Source organism: Osmerus mordax, chromosome 2 (genome assembly GCF_038355195.1).
Source record: "Osmerus mordax isolate fOsmMor3 chromosome 2, fOsmMor3.pri, whole genome shotgun sequence".
Classification (NCBI taxonomy): Eukaryota; Metazoa; Chordata; class Actinopteri; order Osmeriformes; family Osmeridae; genus Osmerus; species Osmerus mordax.
In genome coordinates this window covers 3,770,507-3,794,704 of record NC_090051.1, presented here as the reverse complement: position 1 = coordinate 3,794,704, position 24,198 = coordinate 3,770,507, and the positions used below count along the sequence as shown (strand labels likewise).

The 24,198-nt window shown below is 43.8% G+C and overlaps 2 protein-coding genes and 1 long non-coding RNA gene across 4 annotated transcripts in view; 2 read left to right on the top strand and 1 right to left on the bottom strand.

The window, feature by feature from the left end:
- Positions 1–3,396: 3,396 nt before the first annotated feature.
- On the top strand, positions 3,397–5,717 carry LOC136932506 (cytochrome c-like). Of its 2 annotated transcripts, XM_067227627.1 has the most exons (4): positions 3,397–3,470; positions 3,722–3,855; positions 4,715–4,888; positions 4,990–5,717. In XM_067227627.1, the coding sequence occupies exons 3-4, from the start codon at positions 4,720–4,722 to the stop codon at positions 5,133–5,135; spliced, it is 315 nt and encodes a 104-aa protein (XP_067083728.1). In that variant the 5' UTR covers positions 3,397–3,470; positions 3,722–3,855; positions 4,715–4,719; the 3' UTR covers positions 5,136–5,717. The 2 variants fall into 2 exon arrangements, with proteins under 2 accessions (XP_067083728.1, XP_067083719.1); XM_067227618.1 differs by lacking the exon at positions 3,397–3,470 and having other exon boundaries at positions 3,706–3,855; positions 4,718–4,888.
- A 2,280-nt stretch (positions 5,718–7,997) lies between these two features.
- Positions 7,998–24,198, bottom strand: part of LOC136959394 (protein NLRC3-like) — a 68,832-nt gene continuing 52,631 nt past the window's right edge. The window contains 5 exon segments of the mRNA XM_067253721.1: positions 7,998–8,767; positions 18,529–18,575; positions 20,036–20,209; positions 23,306–23,322; positions 23,324–23,477. Coding sequence (XP_067109822.1) covers positions 8,232–8,767; positions 18,529–18,575; positions 20,036–20,209; positions 23,306–23,322; positions 23,324–23,477 — 928 coding nt within the window. The 3' untranslated portion in view covers positions 7,998–8,231.
- LOC136959423 (uncharacterized) lies at positions 13,816–14,625 on the top strand. Its single transcript, XR_010878737.1, has 4 exons — positions 13,816–13,840; positions 13,939–14,129; positions 14,223–14,325; positions 14,512–14,625. It is a non-coding gene; the product is annotated as an uncharacterized lncRNA (long non-coding RNA).

Here is a 24,198-nt window from a genome sequence, read left to right as displayed (position 1 = left end):
TGATGGTGTGTGTTTACCCAGGGTCGAGTCTGGCCCCTTCTAATCAATATGTTCTAAACACAAAACCCCTTCAATGGCAGTATCAGTCCCTCTCTGCAACGGTTCCAGATGTTCCACACTGATATCGCTCGGCGTGACCACAAACATACAATACAACGTTTACATATCAGTTTCCCTTTCCCCAGGTTGGGGCAATCTATTTGTTTACGCTGGTTTTGACTACAGGTGCTTTGCAACGACATGTTGCGGCGTATCACGACACTATTGACCAGGGCGTCTATCCTCCCAAGTACCTGTACTGATCCATCTCTCACATGCATAATGAACACGGCCCAACAAGCCTGACTCATGTATCTGGTTCATATTACTAGACACCAACATGGGGACGTTGTCCCTGTCTAGGGACAGCTACAGTCTAACCCTATTAACAGGTATCAGTACATACCGGTGGAGCCCAGCTTACGTGGGATATCGGCTGTCAGTACAACCTTGCGTTATTCTAGATCGGAAGCTCATATAATGCATACTCAGTTTTATAGCAGAAAACTTTCAGCATGGTCAATTTTCTGTGCTATTCAACTTGTGTTAAAACATCACATTGATATAACGGCATTTAGCTGATATAACCCAGGTATAACTGCTAATAGAGGGAAGCTGAAATGCTCTGTGGAGACAGTAGTGCCACAAATCCTGAGTCATGGGTGCAATTTCTCATTAACTCCTAGACCATTTGAGGATTTTAAGGAAAAGCTGGCCTCAATGTGTCTCTTCCAGACAATTCCAGGGATGACATCCGTGAACCAGCTCTCAGAGGATCTAGTGTTTCTCTATGAAACAAGGAGACCTCCAGCCTACCCTGTCAAGCCTGGAACTCAGTCTGAAACTCACCCTGATGGACCTGCTCCAGAACGACAATGTCCGTGTGCATTTCCCAACATCCTGCTCCCAAGTTTCTTAATCAATAAAGTTATTTGGTTTAATAAATTTGCCTCCTCGCATTTTCAAAGTGTGACCTTCAGTTATAAAACGTTGTAAAGTCAAACGGATCATCCTTGGGTGGGACGGAGAAGTTCTCGACAAAGCTGTAGGCCTCCTCCTATCACTGCTGGAGGATGAGGAGGAAGACAAGGATGCTGGTGTCGAATCGTCTTTGCGGTTATTATAACGGCCCTGACAAAGGTGGACGTCGCATTGTGAAAACGCTTAAATCTCATCAGCCAAATGAAGGCAATCAATAGAGGGAATAGTTGCAGCTGTAGAGACAGTGACGCAACTTATCCGCACAGGCGCTTGCGGTAATCACACAATCTCACCTAATAGCAGCCATATGCTTCAACAGCCCGTTAAAAGATATGATTTCGTAAGTGTCTGAACCTTTCAAATTATATTCATTTGGGAGGTAGAGGGCCATTTCAAAGCCTAAGCAAGCTGTCATCCATTTCTCAGGTAAGATGAGTCATAAAAGGATATGCTAATGTGGCTTTACCAGGTATGTATACAATCTTCAGGAAGAAAACACTCTGAATTTACATAAGCATAGTAACGATGTGCATAAACACAATGGACCAACAATGGTTTGAATCGAAAGCCTTACCGCGGGCTCATTGTACCTTGTCTCAGCAATTCTTGGCGCAGGAAACAAATGATACGACTTCCCTACGCAATGAACAAAGATACCGGATTCCGTCTTCACAGACAGGTAATATTACATACGGCTCTCACTGACAGCCATTATCAAACAGCGAGCATGATGGAGGTAAGAACAGAAGCAAGGGAAAGTCAAAAAAGTGCTGTGTGTCCGTTTTCTTCTAGGATGCAGCTACTGATGCTGTTCATCGGCTCTCGGTCGCTCCTCCCTGCAGCAAGGATGACTTTGAGAGAGAAGAAAAGAGTGGACTGGATCACCGCCACAGATTGGACAGTGGCTATTCACAAAACAAGGCTATGGATCATTGAATAACATCTACAACGCTCAAAACAAAGATTTGGGGTAGGTCATTTATGTCATGGGCAGTGGTCACATATACAAAGGGCATGTTCCCCACAAAAGTTTCCTTCATAGTGTCATTTACTTTACTGAATGAATAAGGCTCAGTCTCAAGGGCAAGAGTCAATCTCAATCTTAAAAAATTTAAAAGCAGATAAACCAATAAATGAACCATTGGTGAAACCAGAAATACATACTGTATATTTTATACAATGCTTTAGAGGCCCTTTCAAGATTAAGACTGCCATCTGGTGGCGAAACAAAACACGAATTAAGTAAAACATTCAAACTTCAACATTAGAAGACCCCACATGAAAAACTCACATGATCAAAGCAATAATCGTCTCAGGAAAAATAATTTTCTTAATAGAAACTGTTTAGGGCCTTAGTCTTTTGAGGTAGCTGATTAAAAAGGGAAGCCTTTCATATGGGTCTGGAATGATTTGTTTCTTTTCTTAAAAGCTCTGACACTGAAGGTCACACAGTGATAGACTCTGTCGGTTACATCAGGTGTGGAACACACCCTAACTCCGATGGGTCATTTGCTGTAACCCTGAAGCAATACCTAGTGACTGGAACCTGAAGGCTGAACTGGCTCTCTCTGGAGTGAACCGGTTTAGAAATCCAGAGGCGGCAGGGAAAAGTCTGGGACTGATCACAGTCTTCATTACGGAAGTACTGACATTTTACAGTTAACATTCAGTGATTAGCAGAGGTACCCTTTCAAGTTTGTCGTAGTCTGTTCACATGTCCAGTCAGTGTGAATGTGGGGTCATATTTGGCAAGGTATCCACTCTGTCTCTGTTTTCAAGAGTGACCCAAAATTAGACCCCACTGACTCTTAACCCTGGCAACCCTTGCCCCCACACTAACCCTGTAGCCTTAATTCCACTGTCCTAATGCTGACTACAGCTCGATAAAAAAAAAAAAGTATATTCTATATGTCTTTCCGATTGCTGATAATTATAGATTCGTTAGTAGAACTCTAATATATGTCAGTCCATCTGTGACATTCTTGTGTGTAAAAAGGGCTATACAAATACATTTTGATTTGATTTGTTTAACGATCATTTTTGGAAAGGAACATCGCGCCATTTTATGAAGGTGTTACATGGGCACGAGATACTATGCCTATACGGCATAACAAACCGTCTACTATAAATAACATCCAAGAGTCATCTCACCAATATGCAAATAATGTATTACGATGTTATAAAACGTTTACACAGTGCACGTTCTTGATTCTATGCAGTAAAATCAAACAGCGCCACCTTCTGTTTCAGTCTGTGTGCTTGCCACAAATTAGGCTACATAGTCTTGTAATTTATCTCACAAATTGCAACACTGTCAGGTTCTCTATGACGTTTTTCGTGGGATCAACCAAATCTTCTTGGGAATAAGGAAGTAGTGCATTAGCACTGTGCCCTCAGGAGACCGGAGAAGCCCTTTCATAACCACTCCCAGTGTACGAATGTTCCCTACAGTTAAGTAATCGTACGCCTATGCTATGCCAACAAACTATGATAAAATACTACCATAAAATTATTTTCATACACTGGCTCGGTATATTAGCAACATTAAATCAATTTTATAAATGGTATATGCGCTACGTGACTTTATGCTGTAACTCCCTATTGGGTAATCTGCCAGTATTTAAAACAGCTGTTTGACAGGCTGTGACGGTGGTGATGACATAGACAGCATGTGACTAGAAGTGAGTAATTTTATTCACAGGACTCGCCATCTCGAAACCAAGAGCGTTTCCTTTTCAGGGACAGACACTACGGTCAAGGAGGTCGGAGGGAAAATACTATTAAACTCAAGATTTAAACTCAAAGGAGTACTATTGGCACATACAACCCAAGCAGGTGAGACTTTAAACATAGTTTAGTAGACAATTTTTCCCCCATTGTTACCCTTTCAAAGTTTGACACATTTGATTTAAAAGTTTGCCGGCTTAGTGAAACGTGGGCTTTTCATGAAGGTCGCTTATATAGGAGCTAGCTCTATGTAGCTCGCTAGCTAGCCGTTGAAGAAAGGTCTTCTTATATTCCCAAGAACATTCCTCTCCTTTTTCCCCTTTTATTTTCTTATAGTAATGTGTTTTACTTGTACATTTGTGCTCATAGTTCCTTATCGTTCAACTATACACCCATCACGAGAATGTTGGCACTGACAGGGTTAGCAAGCCTCACATGTTTCAAAGCCGGTAGGAGCCGGCTAACCAGTAGTAGCTAGCTTGTTAACTAGCTAATTTGGCGAATCCTTATTTTGTTACTCGTTAAAATGTAACTTGTATCAATTGGATTGCTTTTAGGCAACTAGGTTCTCCTAAGTAACTTCGTAATTTAGTAATGGCAAGGTACCCAAATTGTCTAGCTTAAAGGGACCTTGAGATTTTACGATGGGCTAAAAGCTAGCTAGCCCGGCCAGACCACTGCAGTTATTGCGCACCGTGTTCTCGGTGGCCCACGCGACATTCAGCTGGGAGGCAGACGAGGTAGACCTTACGAAATCAAGGAATACCTGGAAGATCTAGTCAGCAATGATCCCTATCTTATCTTGCCCGTTCAAAATGTGCTCAGATGGGGAAAGAGTTTTACAATTTAGCTTAGTGTGGGGAAATTCCAAGTAAGAGTTTGAAAAAGGTTGTCCAACTATTGCTCACCTTTCGTAACATTAACGTAGAATGCTATTGGACTAACGGATGCATGTTTTGTTCTACAGGAGTCATGGGTGATATCAACAAAGGAAAGAAGGCGTTTGTCCAGAAGTGTGCCCAGTGTCATACTGTGGAGGATGGCGGAAAACACAAAGTGGGTCCAAACCTGTGGGGTCTGTTCGGCCGCAAGACCGGCCAGGCAGAAGGCTACTCCTACACAGACGCCAACAAAGCCAAAGGTACCTTTTTGTGAACGCAGCCGTCCCACAATCTGTGCGGACGCAGGAAAGCCAACTCTACGTAACGTTTCACGAACCTTAACCGTTTTTCACCTGATCAGGTATCGTCTGGGACACGAACACCCTGATGACGTACTTGGAGAACCCCAAGAAGTACATTCCTGGAACCAAGATGATCTTCGCAGGGATCAAGAAGAAGGGCGAGAGGACAGACCTGGTGGCGTACCTGAAGTCTGCCACCTCGTAGACGCCACACCCTCCCAGTCCAGTGTATAGTCTTACCTACGCAGTGTGTGATGAGTGATCAGCTGTTCAGAACAGGCAATAGTACAGAGAACTAGGGTGATGTTCCCGAGCCTTTAACAGTTATGCCTTACGTCTGTTGTCGGACTGAGGTGAGTTGTGTTGATGTCTCGGTACCTGAAGGGTCTTAGAAGGGTGTATGGATGAGCAGTGGACATATTTATCACAGCTGTATTTCCTTTGTGTTTCTCTATTTTTATGGAAATGATGCAAATTCCCTGGTTTAACAGGTGCCTTTATATGATAAATTATTGAAACATGGACTATATGTATTGAGTAAAAGCCGTGTAGAATATTTTGTTTTTAATTGAAAAACTAGGAAAAGCTGTAACTGGTTTGAATGCATGCATGTCTTACACATTTTGTCTTACACATGACATCAGGTCCATCTCGATCACAAGGGATTACTTGGCTCCAGACTGTGGTTGTCTGACCCAAATAGCCAATACCTCACTTACTGTATCTGCATGTCAAATGGAATATGTCTTAAATTAACATTTCAGTGGAATAAAACAAATTAACTAGTCATTTGTGCTGTGTTTCGTTGGTCAACCTCCATCATTAATCAGTATTACACATCAGAATCAGAATGGGTTTTATTTGCCATGAAAGTTTGGACAGACAAGGAATTTGCTTTGGCAGGAAGGTGCAAACATTAAACATATAGGAATCCAAAAATTTAATATGAGGACTAACTATACTAAGGGTACATAACTAGCAAACTAAGGGTACATAACTAGCAATGGAATTAGATTAAAATAAACTACAATAAAATAAATAGCATGATGAAACTACCTCACAGTATTTAAGAACTAGTTATCACTGTAATATCAGTCGACAATATTCTTAAATCCTAATTAGATTTGTGCCATGAGTTTGTGTGCCTGTTAGGCGCATGTTGTGACTGCAATCAAAATCAGGTTACACACAGATATAGGGGCGGATGTAGAAGGTCGATTTACACTTGTGTCAACATATCCTTTAACCGTCAACAGCTTTTTAGAAACTGAGATATGCTACTGTATCCATTACAACGTGTTTAACGCAACCTACATCAGTGGTTCTTAACCCTGTCCTCAGGGAACCCTGTCCTGCATGTTTTAGATGTTTCCCTGCTCCAACACACCTGATTCAAATAATAATAAATCTAGCTCTGTAGAAACCTGGTAACGAACATGCATTTGAATCAGGTGTGTTGGAGCCAAGAAACATCTAAATCATGCAGGACAGGGGTTTCCTGAGGACAGGGTTAAGAACCATTGCTCTACATGGTACACGTTCTCAAGAAGAACACATACTGAAAGTGTTCGAATCGAAGTTCACTAAATGCTGCAGTTTGCGGAGTGTGGCTCCCTCTAGTGGATGGAGTTTGCAGGCTTCGAACGGGAAGGAAACGTAAAGCAGGAGCATGTCAACAGATAATTAGGTCACAATAGACTAATAAACTGAGCACATATGTAAATGTGAAAAAAACGTAAACTTCACTATCAATTGTATAAATGTAAGACCAAAAAATGGGTTAAGTCTTGTGTTTTGGACAAATCCCAGAATATATAATATCCTCCAGTACCATACATATTTCCACGTACAACCCTTAAACAAAAGAACAGTGTAGGGTTCCATTCAGAACCTTACTTGTTATCTAGTTATCTTACTGCTCAGGACACACCAGGAAATGGCTGGAACAGTTTAGTCGCTCTTGAAAACACTTATCACCCGCTCGTTCAGTTCCACCAGGGGCCACTGTTTGGCTATCACAATGTGAGGTAAGACTATCGCATCCATCCAGTAGCCTACTTGGGAAGCGACGGCAGCCGCCGGTCCAGGTCGCAGCCTCCTATGATGGACATTTTCTTCACTGTTAGGATGGTAGGTAGCTTAGTTACAATCAAATAAAGCGGGAAACCCTTTAAAGAAGAGTTGCACGGTGGAGCCGATGACTTGAGAGTTCTTGAGAAGATTTTTTGAGTGATGCATTCGCATGACGAAGTCGACCGTGGAGTGTAGCCTAACCAACCGTTGCCAACGTCATTTGCGCACAAGATTCCCACACGTTGCTTTCTGTAATATGAAGCGTGTGTCTATCCGCATTTTTGCATTTCGGTTCACAACACAGATGGAGTTATTGCAGTGGACTGCAAAGATGGTTTTGGACATATTGTCGCGCAAGATGCCTTCAGCCTTTTTCGCGTTGTGCGCTTCTTAAGCAGAGCCAAGGTCAGGGTGGGGGGAGAGAATGGAGAGGAGGTGGGGGAGAGTAGGTATAATCAATACTTAGGTCACTCAATAGATGAAGCTAAACTTTGGATACGTTGCTTACACACATAAGCAACGTATCCAAAGTACACACATAACGCATTCATTTACAACATCTTTCAAATCACATGAATTATTTTCTCACTCAGACACAACCACCATCAAAACTTGATGTACCCATATCAATCATTGGTTGACACAAGTATGAAATGCCTCTAATACGTAATATTACAATAGTTACATTTGTGAATTGGACCAAACTGCGTGTGCTAACCAACAGTCAGAGAAAATCCTTCTTGCTCAGACACACATTTTAAAGGAGTTTTTAAGGAGGGTGGGGGGGAGAGAGAAGATAGGGGCGCAGGTCAAGGGAGAGAGGGGATCACACTAGACACACAGACAGTGTATATTCAAGTGGGTAATACTGTCATATTACTGGTCCTAAATGTAGTGTTTCCAGTGTTTACATTGTGTGTGTTTGTGTACACATGTGTGTGTGTGTGTCTAAGGCCACTGGGTCACCAACAAACACACAGCATGTCTTCTATCATCCTGTATAAAACATCTTTATTTCTCCTTATTTAGTCACTAAGACACTATTTAGTTGATCACATTCAGTGGAACTGAGATCAAAGACAGGATTGTTGTTTGTCAACAATGAAAACAAAACAAACATTCTACACACACCAATATTTACAAACACTCTGGGATATCAATTACAACTGTATACAGTTCAATCTTCAATGACATCTATGTGAGCACAGTGTGTGAGAGTGTGTGTGGGCTATTCTACCTGACACAGGGACACTGAGGAGTCAGGCCAAACCCTGAAACCAGGATAGAGGGGCTCAGTGAATGTGCTGTGGAATGTGTGCAGGTGGGTCAGTGTGTCAGAGGAGACTGTGTAGAAGGACAGAGTGCCGGCCGGCCAGTCCAGATACACTCCTACTCTGTGGGAGCTGGAGGGGGGGGCAGGTATGTCAGTGCTCTTATCATTGTGCCAGGCAGAGTAACTGTTAACACCACACTCCAGACTCCATGACTTGTTATTGTATCCAAGCCTACAGTCATAACCCACTCCTCTCCTGCTGATTCCTTTATATGTCACTGCTATATCAGCCCCTCCTCCACTCCACTCTGCCTCCCAGTAACAGCGCCCAGACAGACCCTCTCTACACAGCACCTGGTGATAGTTCTCAAATCTCTCTGGGTGATCAGGATACGGCCGCGTCTCTCCACTCAGAGTCACCTTTCTGTTCTCCTCAGACAGAGAGAGTTCTCTGTGTGCTGTGTTTGGGTCCAGTGTGAGCTCACAGGCATCTGATGGGGGAGACCAATACACAATATATTACTGATTATCATCATTCACTTTAGAATGTCTCTCTCTTCCTGCCCTCCCCCTTTCATTCTCTCTCTCATCTCCTTACCCCTGATATGCCCCCATCACTCCATCTTTCTATCCTCCTCCTGTTCCCTTCACATTTGATTTCATTCCCCCTTCCTCTCTCTATCCCACCCTCTCTACTCTTTACTTTTCTCTCCTCATCCTCCTTTCTCTCTCAACTATCCATCCTGTGTTCCTCTACAACCACTTTGTTACCATGGTCACCCCCTCTCCTCCTCTCTCTCTGGATCTCCATCCCATCAGGATGAGAGAGGGGAGGAGGGGAGGGGAGAATGGGGGGTGGAGGAGGCAGGGGAGAGGAGAGGGAGGAGAAAGATGAAAGGAGGAGAGGAGATGAGAAGGAAGGGAGGAGAGGAGGAACGGAGTAGAGAGAGGAACAGAGGAGGAGGCGTGGGAAAGGGAGGAGATAAGGAAAGGAAATGAGAAAGGAGAGGGGGAGAGAGGAGGAGGAGAGAAGAGGAAAACACACACATACAATCAGTGACTGGAGCTTAGAGCAGACACTGGGAGAGGGAGGGAGAGCAAAGGTAAGGAGGGGGTGAAAGGTGGAGAGGACAAGAGAAGAGGAGAAGAGGGGCAGTCGGGTGGAGGAGAGCAGAGGAGAGAGAGGAGGGAAAGAGGGGAGGAGGGGAAGAGGGGAAAAGTAGAGGAGAGGAGAGGGAGGGAGGAGGGGAAGAGGGGAGGAAAGGAGAGGGAGGAAGGGAAGAAGGGAAGAGGCGAGGAGAGGGAGGGGGGGAAAAGGAGAGCAGAGGAGAGGGAGGGGAAGAGGGGAGGAGAGGAGAGGGAGGAGGGGAGGAGAGCAGAGGAGGGGAAGAGGAGAGCAGAGGGAGGAGGGAGGAGAGGTAGAGGGGAGTAGAGGGAGGAGGGGAAAAGTGGAGGAGTGGAGAGGGAGGAGGGGAAGAGGGGAAAAGTAGAGGAGAGGGAGGGAGGAGGGGAAGAGGGGAGGAAAGGAGAGGGAGGAAGGGAAGAAGGGAAGAGGCGAGGAGAGGGAGGAGGGGAAGAGGAGAGCAGAGGAGAGGGAGGAGGGGAAGAGGGGAGGAGAGGAAAAGTGGAGGAGAAGAGGGGAAAAGTGGAGGAGAGTAAAAGTGGAGGAGAAGAGGGGAGGAGAGGGAGGAGGGGAAGAGGAGAGCAGAGGGAGGAGGGGAAGAGGGAGGAGGGGAGGAGAGGGAGGAGGGGAAGAGGAGAGCAGAGGAGAGGGAGGAGAGGAAGAGGAAAGCAGAGGAGAGGAAGAGGGGAAGAGAGGAAGAGGGGAAGAGAGGAGGAGAGGGAGGAGTGGAAAAGTGGAGGAGTGGATAGGGAGGAGGGGAAGAGAGGAGGGGAAAAGTGGAGGAGTGGAGAGGGAGGAGGGGAAGAGTGGAAGAGAGGGAGGAGGGGAAAAGTGGAGGAGAGGAGAGGGAGGGGGGAAGAGGGGAGGAAAGGAGAGGGAGGAGGGGAAGAAGGGAAGAGGCGAGGAGAGGAAGGGAAGAGGAGAGGAAGGAGGGGAAGAGGGGAGGAGAGGGGAAGAGAGGAGAGGGAGGGGGAGATGGGAGGAGGAGAGGGTAGGGCAGTGAAGAGGGAAGGGAGCGAAGGGGGGGGGGAGGACAGAAGAACAGAGCAGGAGTAAAGGAGGGGTGGAGAGGAAGAGAGAGGAGGAGGAGAGGAGGGGAGGAGCAGAGAGCAGGAAAGGACAGGAGGACAGAGGAGGCCAATACAGGAGGAGAGGGGAGCAGGGGGAGATGGGAGTGGAGGAGGAAGGAGGGGAGGACAGGAGGAAAAGGGAGTGGTGAGGGAGAGGAGAGGGTGGGATCTGCCCCCCTATCCCTCCATCTTTCTATCCTCCTCATGTTCCTTCCACATTCCATTTCATCCCCAATGTACTTTCTCTCTCTATCCCACCCTTCTCTCCTCCTTCCTCCACTCTTTCCCTTTTCTCCCCTCATCCTTCTATCTCTCTCTCAACTATCCATCCAGAGGGGGGAAGAGAGGGGTGGAGAGGAGAGGGGAGGAGAAGAGAAGAAGGAGTAGAGGGGATGAAAGGAGGGGTGGAGGAGACAGGGGAGGGGAGTGGAGAAGAGGAGAAGAAAGGAGATGTGAGGGGAAGGGAGGGAGGAGAGGAGAGGGGAGGGAGGGGAATAGGGGAGGGGACATAGCACACACAGACATACACAGTATTGATGTGGGTAATTGTGTTAAATTACTGCTTCTAAAAGGAGTGTTTACAGTGTGTGTGTGTGTGTCCATTTTTGACAGTGTCCAAGTCACTAATGGCAGGGCTCAACATTAACTTTTTGAGGCACTTGTCCTTTGGACATGTACATTAATGTTTCACTTGTCCATGCACAAAATTCACTTGTCCGGGTAAAGATTTATCATTCTATTTTTAAAAAACATTGTGTTGACGTTTCTAGCTAGCTAGCTAGCTAGTGTCGGCAGCTGTGTACCTAGCAAGCATTAGCAGGTTAAATGTACATAGTTAAATATCAGCACATATTCAACTGTAAAGTAGGCTATACACCTTTTAACACAGGGCTGCCAACGCTCACGCATTGGCCGTGAGACACGCATTTCAACCAGTTCACACGCTCTCAAGCCAAACCTTGTACTTCTCACGCTAAGAAGGCAACGCCAACCAAGTACCCAGCTAACACATGACGTTGCGGCAACGTTGCCAGTAAGTGCTCAGTTGGTAACCCGCGACGTTACCTTCTGGCAACGTTGTGGCAACGTCGTAGCAACGTTATAAAGGGAATGTTGCCAGTTGGTCCCATGGACAAGGTACGACGCCACGACGTCGTACCTTGGTCGGCTGGTTACGTTATTTTTATACCCGTGGACAATGTTGCCGCGACGTCGTACCTTGGTCGGCTGGTTACGTTATTTTTTGGTCCCCTGGACAACGTTGCCGCGACGTTGTACCTTGGTCGCTTGGTTACGTTATTTATAGACCCGTGGGCAACGTTGCCGCGACGTTGTACCTTGGTCGGCTGGTTACCTTATTTTTAGACCCATGGACAACGTTGCCGCGACGTCGTACCTGGTCGGCTGGTTACGTTATTCTTTGGTCCCATGGACAACGTTGCCGCGACGTTGTACCTTGGTCGGCTGGTTACCTTATTTTTAGACCTGTGGACAACGTTGCCGCGACGTCGTACCTTGGTCGGCTGGTTACGTTATTTTTTGGTCCCGTGGACAACGTTGCCGTGACGTTGTACCTTGGTCGGCTGGATACATTAATTTTGGTACCATGGGTTAAGTTGTGGTTAAGTCGCTCTTTGGTCGCAGGACAACGGATCTCGAGTGCAATATAGTGGTTTATCCAGAGATGGAGAGATCACACTGGACTGCTCTCAGTTCTGACAATTTTGCAATGTAGCCATAGTCTACATGAATTTCAATCACACACAATATTAAATGTTGCACCCAGCACGTATAAATGTAGACAATGCATGTAATTCATGTGCAGCTCAGCCCCAGCATGTCTTTGGTCATCAACGTTCTCATATGCAGAAACATAGCTTTAATAAATAAAAGACTGAATTTGGAATATAATTTAGTCTTTCATTCTTTACTATAAACATGTACAAAAGCAATTAATGTGTGATGTGTAACATGATTAAGCAAACATTCTTTGTATAGCACACCAAAGCTGTATGACACACAATGCAAATTTGTGCTCCAATAATTTTAGTAATACAAAATTGTTAAATGTGACCAAAAGGTAAGCGACTCTTAAGAGTTTCATTTCCAAAGACAAGTCATCACAGAATATTACAATTCTTCCTTAGCAAACCTGCCCCTCAGTCTGCCCCTGAGCAACAACTTTGCGCATGCCCATTTCAACGCATCGCTGAAACTGGGGTTTCAGAAGAGATTTTGCAGGGGTTCAACACCGTCTTGTACGCATTGGATTTCAACTGGAAATTAGCTACTTCAAAGGTGAGTTTCTTTACAGAAATAGTTTTAAATATATAAACAATTTCAGAAATTGGATGGGGCATGTTAATATGTAACTATATGTCTGAAATGTAGGCTATTTAGCCTGTTTATGTGCTATCTGATTCACATTGTTTACGTTAGGATTTCGCTAGCTACAGTACAGTAGAGGTTAAACCCTCCAGAAAGTTATGTTGAAATACTGAAAGAATCAGTGAAAATAAACGTTCAGAACTGTTAAAAAACCTTGTCCCAAAATAGTTTATTTAGCCCGGTGGAGGTAGCGTGGCTGATCACGTTTTAATCACAGTCGGCCATGGCATGCACAGCAATGGCGTCTATAAAAGTATCATGTCACTAATTTTTCCAATTTGTACATGACATGTACTGTTTTTGGATAAGTTTATTCGTTTTAACCTTTAGATGCGTGAGTTCTAAATATTTCCGAGCTTCCACCAGTTATTTTTCCAAAACGGAAGCTAGCTAGCTTTAATTAGTTTCCGTTACCTAGCAACCTAGCATAATACTTGTAGCAATGCTACTACCTGCTAGTGTTACTTGTTAGCCTACTAATTGTAAATTTTGAAGCCATACTATAGCGTTTGTCATATAGTTTTTGTCTATCGGAAAATAGTCGGTTGGAATGTTCAGAATCACACATGTGCGACGCTACGATGTGGGGCCCTGCTTTCGAACAATCACATATGTGCAATGCTACTCCTTTAATATCAATATGCTAATACTATGTACATAAACTACATTCCACTTTCATTTCTGTACAGATTATCCTACCACAGTCACACAGCCTAGCACTGTGTCCCTGGGAAATGATGGTAAATTAATGAATGACCGTTTAAAACAGTGACAATAATTGTATGAGCCATGGCAACCCTAAGGGCTGTTTTAAAGCAAAAGCATGACTTAAAACTTTTGCATCACCAGATTCCATACCCTAGATGTCAACTCTGGTCTGGTGGAGGTGAACCCATTGGGGGCCCAGGAAAACAGCTGGCAGCCAGGCAAGTGCAAATATAAGACACTCAAAAAAATATATGCTTTGTATACAACCATTCAAGGTAACATTTGTTATTAACATCAGCTAATCTAGATGAACCACAGTGTATGCCAATCATGCTAACTCTTGTAAACTTGTTTTACTTGTCTTTAATGACAGACACATTACAGATTATGCTCCGGAAGATGGAGACATTGGAGGAGAACCAGCGAGAGGCTCTCCTATTCAGGCGACTACAGGGCAGACACACTGAAGAGGTGCCAGTGATGGACCTACAGGTGGCCCAAACACAGGCTGAACTCCAAGACCTTGAGGAGCGCCTTAAGGTGCTGGAGTTGCGAAAGAGAGTGGTAAGTGTTTGGAGATGCCATGAACTATGGCTTACACGCAGCGTTCAACGTTCACATTGGTGCTGACAATAAGTTCATGACTTCTAATTCCAGACGCTGTGATGAAGTGGAAGACGGGACTGGGAGAGAAAGCTGTGGAGCTCCTCATAGAGGAGACACTCAAACACACCCCGGCAGCCCATTCAAAACAAGCCAGGTGAATGAATCATGATTGCAGCTTCCATATCCAACCTTGCACATGGCTATGTGACAAAAATCTAGAATCACATATTCTTTTGATGATGTATATTATTTTAGATGTGATTTTTTTATGACTTGTATAGCTTTTTACACGTGCAATTATGTTGATAGAACACTAACTTATTTTGTGCTTCATTGTCAGGGCCAACAGACAGGACCTGTAGCGGGGACTGGCAGAAGATTTTAATTCACTGTTTGGCACTTTGTTTGAAATAAAATGACAATGTTACATGGAAATGCTGCCTTGTTTATGATTAGCTGGAGTCAGGCTACACATCACACAAACATAGTCCTCCTAAAGTTGGCTACCATGTAGCCTATTATACAAGAACAAGTAGCATTTTGGGCAAATGAGGTCTGCATATGAACCGCCCCAATATAAGCAGTAGAATTGAGAAATATAGGTTACTTAGTTAACGTTGCAGTTACGGACTGGCAACGTCACGAAAATACGTTGCTAGGAGGTCGCGGTTACGGACTGGCAACGTCGGAAAATGACGTTGCTAGGAGGTCGCGGTTACAGACTGGCAACGTCGGAAAATAACGTTGCCACGACGTCGCGGTTACGGACTGGCAACGTCAAAAGATTACGTCGCCAAAGACGTTGCGGCAACGTATGTTTGGTCATCGAGTGACGTTGCGGCAACGTAAGGGCAACGTAACTGTTAGCTGGGTAGTCCTGCTAACGTTGTAAACAGTAATGGACGAGGCACAGGCACAAGGAGTGAAGCAACATAGACGCGCGAACACCCGTGAAAGCTCGTCTCGGGGCTATTTATCTTATTTTAGATACAGTATAAATTTAGCTAGCTTGCAAATACTGAGGATAGCCTACCGAAGTAGAGTTAGCCAATGTCGTAGCGATGCTAGCTAATGTTAGTTTGTTATCTGTATAACATTTCACTGGGTCTTACAGCGCTGCTTGATTTACTGGAATTATTATGAAATGTTACGTTCTACTAGCCATTTGCTAACTTGAGCAAGTCACAGTATTTCAAAGCCCTGATAGTGTAACTGAGACGACACAGTAAATAATTCCTCATTCAAGTAATAAGCCCCCGTTCAAGTGTTGAGCATGATATTAGATGCATGGTCTGTAGAGATATTGGGACGAAGCCACTTCTTTTGTGTTTGTGTTGCTAATGCAGAATTTGGTCAAATAAAATCGGTAAAATAGACATAATGAGTGGAACATAACGTGAAGTAACATGGCATTTTATTTTGTTTGAGTTTTAACTTGTCCAGTGGGGCAAGTAAATTTCTCTTCCATTTGCCCTACAAAAAAATCCACTTGTCCCGGACAAGCGGACAAGCCTTAAAGGAGACATTACATGCGGTTTTTGGATGCTTTTATATAGGCCTTAGTGGTCCCCTAATACTGTATCAGAAGTCTCTTTCCCGAAATTCAGCCTTGGTGCAGAATTACAGCCACGACTAGCAGTCCCACAAGGAGCTTTCCTCAGAACGCGCTGTTTTGGTGTCTGTAGCTTTAAATGCTAATGAGGAGCGGAGGGGCAGCACCATGCGCTAATGTTTACAATGGATGTATTGCAATGGCTGTAGCCCCGTTGCTGTAAGATGCCTCGAATTTGCCCATTCTCATCTGATAACCCTGGTTTGCAGAGGTACACACTCAGTCATTTCAATGAGGGGAAAGGCAGATATCGCGCGCGCCATAACACCAACAGCAGAACGGTTATCCAAATAACAAAGAAGTGTACAACACTCAAGTTACAGTGTGTGTACTCACACACATACTTGATGCTATCTACCTTTCCATTAGCGACAGTAACTCAGCTGTTAGCTGCAGAGCTAATGTTACAGCCTCATTCTAAGGGTAGCAAGCTAGGTAACAATATACAGTAAAGCTACAAAATGATATAGTGTTAGTTAACTTACTTGTCCGAGGTTAGTAGCTGGACGAAGGAGAGTTAGTACTTTAACACCTCCCTTGAGACATGCCATGTGCCAGCCTGTCTCAAGTCCTCCACCATCATCCCTGTGCCCAAAAAGCCAAGGCCAACAGGACATAATGACTACAGACCCGTCGCCCTGACCTCTGTGGTAATGAAGTCTTTCGAGCGCCTGGTGCTGGCACACCTTAAATCCATCACTGACCCTCTACTGGACCCCCTGCAGTTTGCCTACAGAGCCAACAGATCTGTGGACGATGCAGTTAACATGGCCCTCCACTTCACCCTACAGCACCTGGACTCCCCAGCATCCTATGCCAGGATCCTGTTTGTGGACTTCAGCTCTGCCTTCAACACCATCATCCCCGCCCTGCTTCAGGACAAGCTCTCCCAGCTGAACGTGCCTGATTCCACCTGCAGGTGGATCACAGACTTCCTGTCTGACAGGAAGCAGTGCGTTAAGCTGGGAACACAAGTCTCTGACTCCCGGTCCATCAGCACCGGATCACCTCAGGGCTGCGTCCTTTCTCCTCTGCTCTTCTCCCTGTACACCAACAGTTGCACCTCCAGTCATCCGTCCGTTAAACTCCTGAAGTTTGCGGACGACACCACCCTTATTGGGCTCATCTCTGGTGGAGACGAGTCTGATTATAGGTGGGAAGCGGCCAACCTGGTGACCTGGTGCAGCCAGAACAACTTAGAGCTCAATGCTCTTAAGACAGTGGAGATGGTTGTGGACTTCAGGAGGAACACAGCCCCACTCACCCCCATCACCCTGTGTGACTCCCCAGTCAACACTGTGGAGTCCTTCCGCTTCCTGGGCACTATCCTCTCCCAGGACCTCAAGTGGGAACTGAACATCAGCTCCCTCATCAAGAAAGCACAACAGAGGATGTACTTCCTTCGGCAGCTGAAGAAGTTCAAGCTGCCAAAGACAATGATGGTGCACTTCTACTCAGCCATCATTGAGTCCATCCTCACCTCCTCCATCACCGTCTGGTACGCTGCTGCCACTGCCAAGGACAAGAGCAGACTGCAGCGTATCATCCGTACTGCTGAGAAGGTGATTGGCTGCAATCTGCCTACACTCGAGGACCTGCACACCTCGAGGACCCTGAGGCGAGCGAGGAAGATTGTGGCCGACTCCTCCCACCCTGGACACTCCCTGTTTCAGTCACTCCCCTCCGGCAGAAGGCTGCGGTCTATCAGGACCAATACCTCACGCCACAAAAACAGTTTCTTCCCTTCCGCTGTTGGCCTCTTCAACAAGGCCAAGGGACCACACTGACTCAAATGACTTATTGCTTAAAACACTCTGCTTTTGCACTGCACCACAACATGGTATCTTGTACATTTGTATTTTTTGTAATATTTGCATTTTTGTATTTTTATATTGTAATTTACGGCAACTTATATTTATCCCACTTAGTACTGCTAGTTTATGTACCCTTAGTATAGTTAGTCCACATATTTAAATTTTAGGTATATGTTTATTGTATGCACCTTCCTGCCAAAGCAAATTCCTTGTCTGTGCAAACTTTCATGGCGAATAAATCCCTTTCTGATTCTGATTTCTACTGATCCAGAATTTAATTTCAGCAAGGCCAGTTTTGTATTAGGTCAAGTTGAGGAAACAGTCGTGGCTGAAGTGTTTGGCGCAAACATACAAAACAAATGCGCCTACAATAGAAGTTGTGTAGGCGCATTTCCAGAGAAAATAAAATTAAGATACTGGGTCTTCAGAGGCTCGGATGAAGGAACTGTAAAAAGATTTTTGTTTTCGTTGTACATCCAAACTGAGCAAATGTAATGCTTCGTTTGTTTGCAAGCCATGATGTCTCTCGAGGATAAAAACACTTGCACGGTCTGAAAGGAGGAGAAGAACACCCAGGGCTTGGTTTACACCGATCGAAAATTCTAGCCACAGGGGGAACAAAGGCAGGCTATATTTTATTTATAATAATGTTAAATACATTTTACATTTAGTCATTTAGCAGACGCTCTTATCCAGAGCGACTTACAGTAAGTACAGGGACATTCTCCCCGAGGCAAGTAGGGTGAAGTGCCTTGCCCAAGGACACCACGTCATTTGGTGTTACTCAAATGCGGGCATTACTAGCCCGCTTCCCTAACCGCTCATCCACCTGACTCCCTAAATAACCTTGCTTCACTGTTAGCCCTGCTAATGGTATTGTCCCTTGTATGACCTTGTGTATTAGAACCAAGTAGCAGTCAATACTCACTCAATCTCCTAGGGCCAGGTTTGATCCTGCACTCTCCACCATGATCCACACTGTAGAGATAAGCAGAGGAATGATGAAAATACACTTCACCTGTTGACAAGTGACTTAGCTACTGACTTTCTAAGTAAACATGTTGTTTCTCTCTTATCATCAGAGGTGTATTCCAGAAAGCAGGTTTTACAAACTCTGAGCCTAACCCTGAACTCTGACTTGATGAACCCTGAGATGGGAAGCTCAGAGTTATCGCTTCCTGAACAGCTGATCTGAGTTAGTTCAATTCTAATTTACTAGAATTAGAAATTCTTGTGCCGGCGAGTATGAAGACAATTTCAGAAAGCAAAAAACAACTGCAACAGCAAAAGAGAGGCAATTGGTCATTCAGTACATTTCAATGCAGCAGTGTTGCGCCACAGAATCAACACCGGCCGCCACATTTTGTGTTTCGTTATTATAATTTGTTTATGCTATTTAAAACAGGCAGCGTATTCGTTCAGCTGCATTTCCTTTCCCTGCTCTGTCTCTGTCACTCACGCGTCTCTCACACACACACACACAACATCAGCACACGTTAGCAACGACGCATAGATCATGTTCTAGTGAGACAGACAGCGATATCAGCGAGCCTTCAGCATTAGTACCGTAGCTAAAAGTCGAGGAAAGTTGAGGCTACTTTTCACTAGGTTCCTACGAACATGTCTTAACCTGCTCGACAAGTGGGTTCCCCTTCGTTCTTTTGGTGAGCAGTCTCACAAGCCCTACTTACCCGTCGTCATGGAGCCGACCAGCTAAATAGTTATTTAGCACTAGCGTTGCTACCTGCATATATGCAGAAATTGTTTACAATATTTTCAGGCTTCAACCAGTGCTGCTCAAGCAGAAAGACAGGGTCAGGGAGAGAAAGAGAGAGATTCGTTAGGCATTGAAGAAAGAGTAGGAGAGGAGGACAGAATCCAACATGCTGCTGTGAGAGAGCCAGCTGAAGCAACAGGTGAGGTGGAAAAACAGATGTAGAAACAGGCAGGTAAGAAAGCAGGTCTCAGGACAAGGGAACTAATTTCTAGTCTTTGGTTTCTGGAAGATAGGACTTGAATGGGGTGTGAATTTTGTATAGGGTGTTAAATGTGTGGATTTTGGGTTGGGCGTGTGGATTTTGTGAAGGTGTGAATCATTTTTTATTCTTATTTAATATAATAAAGTTATGTGTAACGAATTATTAACAAAGGAATTATTTTGAACCCCCCCCCCCCATGTCTGACAGTTGCTTCAGGCTCAGCATCTCAGGGTTTAAAAACGGTGTTTTCATTAAACCCGCTTTCTGGAAAAGACCCCTGGAAATACAATTATGATTGTGGCTACAATCATAGTTGAACCATGTTGTAGATTGTAAAGTAAACATGCAGTGTTTAATTGTATCATCATGAAATGCAAGGCCTATTAACATAGTTTGATATATGTTCAGTGTTAAGCAACATTACATAAAGAGGTATATAAAAACCAAACATCTCCTTACTTGAGTTTCTCCAGTCTGCAATGTGGATCCTCCAGTCCAGCAGAGAGCAGCTTCAATCCTTTTTCTCCTGGATGATTGTAGCTCAGGTCCAGTTCCCTCAGGTGGAAGGGGTTGGACCTCAGAGCTGAGGCCAGAGAAGCACAGCCTTCCTCTGTGACCAGACAGCCTGACAGCCTGTAGAAAGAGGATCAATATTGTGACAGAATCCATCTGGGCCTCCAGAGTGAGTCAGCACAGAGGGGTTCATTTGGCAGGTTATGTCATAGCTGCACCTCCCCTCATTAGACAGAGTGACCCATGTAATCCAATATCAGAAAAGTTGAAGATGTAACTCTTTATCCTGTATAAGAATGATACTGTGTTCAGCATTCCATTTGTTTAGAGAGGCCAACCCCCCAGGTGAACTATAGGCAAGGTCCAGGCTTAGGTAAACAGGAAGATCCTTATCTTATCTGAGCATTTCATTGAGTTAGCCTAAGCAGGGCCACTTCAAGACACACACACAAGCGTGCAGGATCTATGCAAGGGAGCCAATGAAAGAAGAGCCATGTGACAGACAATTAATCTATATATTTGTACAACACGGTTTTTGTATTGGGAATGTTGGGATGATAATAGAAAATATCGAGGATAAAGAACAATTTCCACTATTTTAAACAGTTATCATATTCCAAAGGAAGAAATCTTAGTGCATCTAAACCAGCCAAGATTAATTAGAGTAGGCTATAGGGAAGGGAATTGCACATTTGTGTGCCAGATAATATTTCCCCCCAAATTCCCCCTTTAAATACAATACATCATGACAGTTTGCATGATTTGAAATGGTCACTTATTATCACAAGTCACATGTTTTTGTATTACACAAAATCTGGCCGCTATCACCAATCAAGGGACATTGTCATCACCTGCGCTGGTCTGACAGATTGGAAACCCTGCAGTTCAACGAGCAGGGAGAGTGCGTATGGGCAGCATCAATCACGCGTTATTGATGCTATATAAGCCGTATTGGGAAACAGCTAATATAATGGGGTTGTTCGACTGAATGCTACAATCTTACAACAATGTCGTCTGTTTGAAAGATCGTGCAGTCAGCATACAACCTTTCCTGCATTACGCCAATGAAGTCTTATGCTTAATAAACAACTAAACGGCTGGAAAATCTGATACATTGCGTCTGCGTAAGATCACTCCTAAACTACCTGTGTATGATGGCAACGATGTAGACGTATTGGAAAACTAGAAAATTGCCATTACAGTACACTAACTTCAGAGATCCTCCCTACCCTGCCTCCACATCATCTGAACTGCTGGGACGACAAAGCCCTCCTGCTGCCTCTTCCTAGATATTTGTAACTACCTCCCGTTCCCCCTACCCTGCCTCAGTCAACTAAAATGTAATTTTAACGTTACATATAAAGCGGTGAAATATTAGCCTACCTGGTGAACTTGTTCCACTGAGTTGGATTCCAATTGAAGAATATCCCACCTCAGTCGCTTATTATGACATTACATTAAAAGTAAACGATTTGTTGGTGATGATTTCTGTGGTTTCAAACCAGTGTTGCTCACTGCAACGCTGTAGTCTACGCGAGACACACTACAAAAACATCTACACAGCTGTTTAGGAAGTCAAACGGCGACAGAACATGTTCGGCACTCACCTTACTTAAATCCAAAGTCTATCTAACTACTAACCTGAACTTCATTGCCACAGCCTAAACTTTGTCAATCTGTTCATGAAAATAATTAATTTCAGCTTAAACCGTACAACGGAACGTTGAATCCAATTCAACCAACGCAATCGCTACCAAGACGAACACAGCAGTAGTCTAGTACTGTACTGTAGTAGTAGAATTTACCGGGGCAGCTTCTCCACACAGGGCTATATCGCATTTTACGTTGTTACTGACAATGATCGCTACCAGTGAGCTTTTTATGAATGAGAGATTTTCCACTAAATAAATGTCAAGCTTATTTACGTTTTTTGGGGAATATTTTCAGTTAGCAGATGGTACTGTTTGAATCACGATTCCATCTTCTACTGCCGGTAACGTCGTAGAATAATCTTCAAAGGGGTTCTTTATTCATGAATGAATGCAATATGAGTAGGCTAAATGCCTGAAAATATCACGAGAAGGGAAAAACTTAAAAGGACGTTTAAGTCATAGAGATTAGGTCAATTTTTTACACCGGTCTGCCAAATGTATTCGTTTTGATTCAGCTATGAGGCTGCCTCTTGCAGGGGAAATGAGAAGACATCTATTTCATTCTACACTTCACCCGTTTTTTGAGTTGTAAATGAGCATCAAAAAAATATGCTTTTAAATCTATGTAATCTTTATAAATAATAAGTATGCATTTTTATATAAAATATACAGAAATATCAGTTATAAAAATGTCATTAAAAAACGGACCCCTGTGCAACCGACGCGAGCAATCACCCTCTCTAGTATCATAGTAAAATAACAGCAAGTTCTTCTGAAAAATCTAAGGGAAATTAAATGGAAGTGAAATTAACCTAATGTATGCAAAAAAACTTAGCTACCCGATAAATATATATATTTTAAAATAACAGAGAATGCTTATCAGTATTTATTTAATTAATTCTGTTAGGTCATTAGATAACCATATTCTGCTCCAAAAGAGCAACATAACTGCCTGTTGGCTCTGCACTCCATCCTGAGAGAAGAGGAGCTGCTATATTCAGATGCTGATCATGGATAACGGTTAATCATTTAACACCATCATGCCTATGTCTTTCTGTATTTCAACATTTTATATTTTTGCTAAATATATATATATATATATATATATATATATATATATATATATATATATATATATATTCTAGTTTAAAGTTGTAACATTCTTGTCTGCATTCTGTTCTCCTTTTGCTTTAATGTTATGTTACATGTAGCAAGACCAACCTCAAGGAATTCAATGGCCAATGTTACCTTTTGTGATCTGTGCAAATGACCAATAAAAGTGTGTTCAACTTCCTAAAGAGCAGCGTTGACCCCAACATTCGTAAAATGTAAAAAAGAATTAACATTACAACAACCACAAAGACACACACGTCCACAATGGGAAAGTGATATTATGTGTGCTACTGATTTAGATTACAGAGTCTATAAAGCTGCTGCAGATGATAGTCCCTCCAGTTCTCTCTTTGATGAAGCCATGAGTGAAACTCTGTTATCTAAATCAACCATACAAATACATTACGGATTATAACTTTACTAATGTCTCATGTAGAACATAAATACAGACCTCAGTGTCTCCAGCTTTACAGAGTGGATTCCCCAGTCCAGCAGAGAGCAGCTTCATGCCGGCATCCTTCAGATCATTGTTACTTAGCTCCAGTTGTCTCAGGAAGGAGGTTGACTTCAGAGTTGAGCTCAGTGAAGCACAGCCTTCCTCTGTGATGTGACAGCCTGACAGCCTGTAGAAGGTAATCATGATATGGATTACTAACACTACTATCTTCTAGAGGTAGAAATAAAGAAAATCAGTCTGATCATTTCCTATGGGTGTTGTGGTGAGTTACTGTTGCAAGCTGAAACCAACAGGGGGGACAAGGTGTTCTCATATAGAGCTTCTCTCCTCTGGAACAGACTTCATGTTTCAATCAGGGAGGCTGGCACTGTCTAGGTGTTTATTAGGGTTACATCAAGAGCACTGAGTTGGAACTCTGATTATCTGTGTTCAACATCCATTTGCACATTTTATTTCCATCTCTACTCTTGATGCATGATTATGCTTTGCTTATGGTCTGCACCTCTCTTTGTCACCGACCACCTCTGGAGAAGTGGAACTCTCACTGAATTGCTCCTCCCAGGCTTTCTTAAATGTTTTAACTATATGTTGTCCTAAGTTTTTCCTTGTCTTCCTTGAGGGTTTAGGTTGGTTTAGGTGCAGTTCTATGGGCCCTCTGTGACATTGCTTGTAGAAAGGGCTTTACAAATAACATTGATTTGAACACAATGACACGGTAGTCAGTAACCAATGTGAAATATTAACCTGTCTGAGAAGCTGATGTCACTGGGCTGGATTGTACCTGTGGAATATTCTATCTCTTGTCGTATACTGAGACATCATGTGGTCATCCTGAGGTATTTCTATTATGATTATAAGAAGAATTATAAACACTACTACCCTCTGGA

What these genes read in the sequence shown, in the direction of transcription:
- LOC136932506 (XM_067227627.1), top strand. Translation starts at nt 4,720, where the DNA reads ATGGGTGATATCAACAAAGGAAAGAAGGCGTTTGTCCAGAAGTGTGCC. An exon ending in AGACGCCAACAAAGCCAAAG is followed by an intron (nt 4,889 to 4,989) that starts GTACCTTTTTGT and finishes TCACCTGATCAG; the next exon opens with GTATCGTCTGGGACACGAAC.